The sequence below is a fragment of the Triticum dicoccoides genome, chromosome 2A, assembly GCF_002162155.2.
Source record: "Triticum dicoccoides isolate Atlit2015 ecotype Zavitan chromosome 2A, WEW_v2.0, whole genome shotgun sequence".
Taxonomy (NCBI): Eukaryota; Viridiplantae; Streptophyta; class Magnoliopsida; order Poales; family Poaceae; genus Triticum; species Triticum dicoccoides.
In genome coordinates this window covers 538,744,408-538,747,277 of record NC_041382.1, presented here as the reverse complement: position 1 = coordinate 538,747,277, position 2,870 = coordinate 538,744,408, and the positions used below count along the sequence as shown (strand labels likewise).

At 46.8% G+C, this 2,870-nt stretch overlaps 1 protein-coding gene across 3 annotated transcripts; it reads right to left on the bottom strand.

The window, feature by feature from the left end:
- Positions 1-435: 435 nt before the first annotated feature.
- LOC119355248 lies at positions 436-2,864 on the bottom strand. Of its 3 annotated transcripts, none has more exons than XM_037622034.1 (5): positions 2,438-2,864; positions 1,831-2,345; positions 1,409-1,535; positions 1,188-1,317; positions 436-887 (listed from the first exon to the last, which is right to left on the bottom strand). In XM_037622034.1, the coding sequence occupies exons 2-5, from the start codon at positions 2,243-2,245 to the stop codon at positions 861-863; spliced, it is 699 nt and encodes a 232-aa protein (XP_037477931.1). In that variant the 5' UTR covers positions 2,246-2,345; positions 2,438-2,864; the 3' UTR covers positions 436-860. The 3 variants fall into 3 exon arrangements, with proteins under 3 accessions (XP_037477931.1, XP_037477930.1, XP_037477929.1); XM_037622033.1 differs by having other exon boundaries at positions 2,471-2,864; XM_037622032.1 differs by having other exon boundaries at positions 2,509-2,864.
- Between the last annotated feature and the right edge of the window lie 6 nt (positions 2,865-2,870).

Here is a 2,870-nt window from a genome sequence, read left to right as displayed (position 1 = left end):
ATGCACACCACACAGTAAATGAACTTCTGACAGTTATCAAACCGAACTTCTCTCTAATTCGTTTTTGTAACAGAAAAAGTCTGAGTTTTTTATATACATCAAACCTCTCTAACTTTTTATTTGAACTTCTTTGTGTATTTTTTTAGAAATGTGAAAATTGGAGTTCTGTTAGAAACATCAAACTTCTTCATTATTTTCAATTGAACTTATTGGTTTATTCTTTAGTAATTGTAAACTCTGAAACTTCTGAAATGGTTAAACATACAAAACAAAATTGTGGTTTTTTTCATTTTTCTAGAAGTCACTATGTTACAGCTTGTGAACTTTTTTTTGTCGCGACATTCTATTCATTTTTTTGCTTTTGGTGAAATGGCCTAGGTGGTCCCTTTTTCACATTCGATGAATTTCTTCTGTATGTAGTACACGTGAACTTCGGAATTTCCGAAACATTAACTTAACATGCTATTGAAAATCAAGAAAATTATGCACAACAAAACACATACACTGCACGTGCTTCATGCACAACCAACACATACACTTCCTAGAAACGGAAATAATTTAAGACCAAAAAAACCTAGGACAACAGCAGCAGCTAATCTGTCTCAGAAATCTTTTTCCTCTCACACTCAAGCTGAACTTCAGTAGCAGCGCACCAACAACAGCGGCCAAGTCACGACAACGATGGCGAAGATGAAGAAGACAATATGTATGTTGTTGATGGTGCTGTGACAGATATTGTAAGATGTATGTATATCATGCCACTTTTGCTAGGCGGTCTTGGTCTTGGTCTAGAAATCTGTCTTCAGGAGCTTGGATACTGGCTTCACGTTTATTAAACCAAAGGGAATTGGTTGCTCCACCTAAATGTAGTCCTTCGTCGAAAGGACCTGTCAATGGAGCAGAGCACGTAAGTACTGGCGGCCTGTGATGGGTGGTACGATCCCATGCGACGCAGGGTTCAAACAACCAGACTCGGCACAAGATCTAATTCAAAAGTTGTTATAGACCGGGACTATTCAAAGGCATGGTGCTAGCAGCATGTTCATGGAAGATGTTGAATGTAAAATGCTATGATAAATGGAGATGAAACTACAAAATGCGACCTACATGCCTCCACACACCTTTTTCTATAATGGGTAAAAGGCAAAATAAGGCACAAGGACCATGAAGCAAAATTGATGACGTACCAAGGTCTCGAAGAACATCCTTGAGGCTTCTTTCCGAGACTTTCCATTTACCAGATGATCAATGACAACATTCTTTCTCCCCCGACCAGACTCTTCATCGAATAAAGTCTTGAGATATCTTGCAACACCCCTGCATACAGATAAATAGCAACACATGGTGAAAAAAACTAGGAAAGGTCTGAACACAAATCTGAAGGAATTAAAATCAAGTCCATCCGTACTTGGTACGAGAAGACCAGCCACTAAGTGCATCATGAGACTGGAATTCGTCAGGATTTGGCTCATCCTCATCATCATCAAGATCAATTGCCTCATCAAAGTCCCCATCATCATCATAGGGTAGAAAATCTGAAATGATATACAGTAGAACTATGTCAAAAGCTTAATAAATCTCTCGCAGCCTAAGACCAACATAGTAAGCACATGATTGGGAAGAACTTGATGTACTATAATATTAGTTCACAATATGAATTTGGGCCCAGCCGCAACATTTATGAATCCAGTGACACAGGAAAAAAGGTGTCATGAAGATAATACATGGGACATGCTTTTTCTGATACATTTACAGATGACCGGCAACCATAATGAATCCACACCATGCTGGGGTACAAATTCATGGTTCTTATCTGGACAGAAGAATTACCTGCGTCGACACCATGAATTGCAAAATCCTGTAATTTAAACCAAATACCACAGGGTGTAGCTGACGGTAACAACACCACAGGGTGTCGGAAACTGTCATAGGAAACGATGTCCGTGCCACGCATGTGGGTTGGGGACAGCGAGATCAGCAGGATCCAGGAGCTCGCCGTCCGCAGTCGATGGCTTCTCGTTGCAGAGATTGGGGAGAGGTACGTGGCCTGCATCGCCGGCGCGCCCCTAAGGTGCTCGCTGGATCCAAAGCTAGGGCGAGAGCCACAGACGACTCGGGGATGGCCGGCCGGCGGCGGGAGGTGGCTCTCCGTCGCTGGTGGGTGTGCCATCCAACTGTAGGCCGAGTTCTCCTCTACCTGCGATGACAAGACAGCCGCCTGCACCCACCGGTGCTCGCGCAACATGGAGGCGATGGGGATGCTGGGCGCCAGATCCTGGCCGCGAGCAGCAGCGCCGAGGCGTACATGGGTTACAGTGTCGGAGATTGGGTGCAGGGTGTCCAATCTGCAAGCACGGATAGCATGTAGTTTCAGAATTTAGATAATGTTTTACACTTTCTCTGACGTCCAAATACAGATGTGCAATTTCTAGCCTACTAGATGCAGAGCAAGGGCACATGAAGAGGCGACCGTCATGGCTGCGGCGCTGGTAGGTAGAGCGGTGCGACCTGCAGCAGGAAGACTCCCTGAACTGCATCTGGATTTGGCACGGGCGACCGGAGCGATGGGTGGCTGGTTTCCTCGCGGGTGCGGCATGCAGTGGTCGTAGGGGGAAGCACGCAGGTCGCGTGGTGAGGGAGGGCAGAGGGTCGGCGGGAGCGGGCTAGCTAGGCGCGTCGGACGATGGGGCGCTGGGCCTCACGACAGATCATCGACGAGGTCCTGGCAAACAGTGGCGGGATCTGTTTTGGCAACGACGATGGTGGAGGATGGCGCATAGAGGAGGGGCGGGCCGCCGGAAGCAGGGGAGAGAGGCCCATCCCCGGAGTGGAAGCAGGGGAGGTTGGTCGTGGCCGGGGTGGAAGTAGGG

Coding starts and splice junctions, on each gene's coding strand:
- LOC119355248 (XM_037622032.1), bottom strand. CDS start 2,537: ATGCAGTTCAGGGAGTCTTCCTGCTGCAG. Junction 1,318..1,408: donor GGCTGGTCTTCTCGTACCAA/GTACGGATGGAC, acceptor ATCTGTATGCAG/GGGTGTTGCAAGATATCTCA. Junction 888..1,187: donor GGATGTTCTTCGAGACCTTG/GTACGTCATCAA, acceptor CTCCATTGACAG/GTCCTTTCGACGAAGGACTA.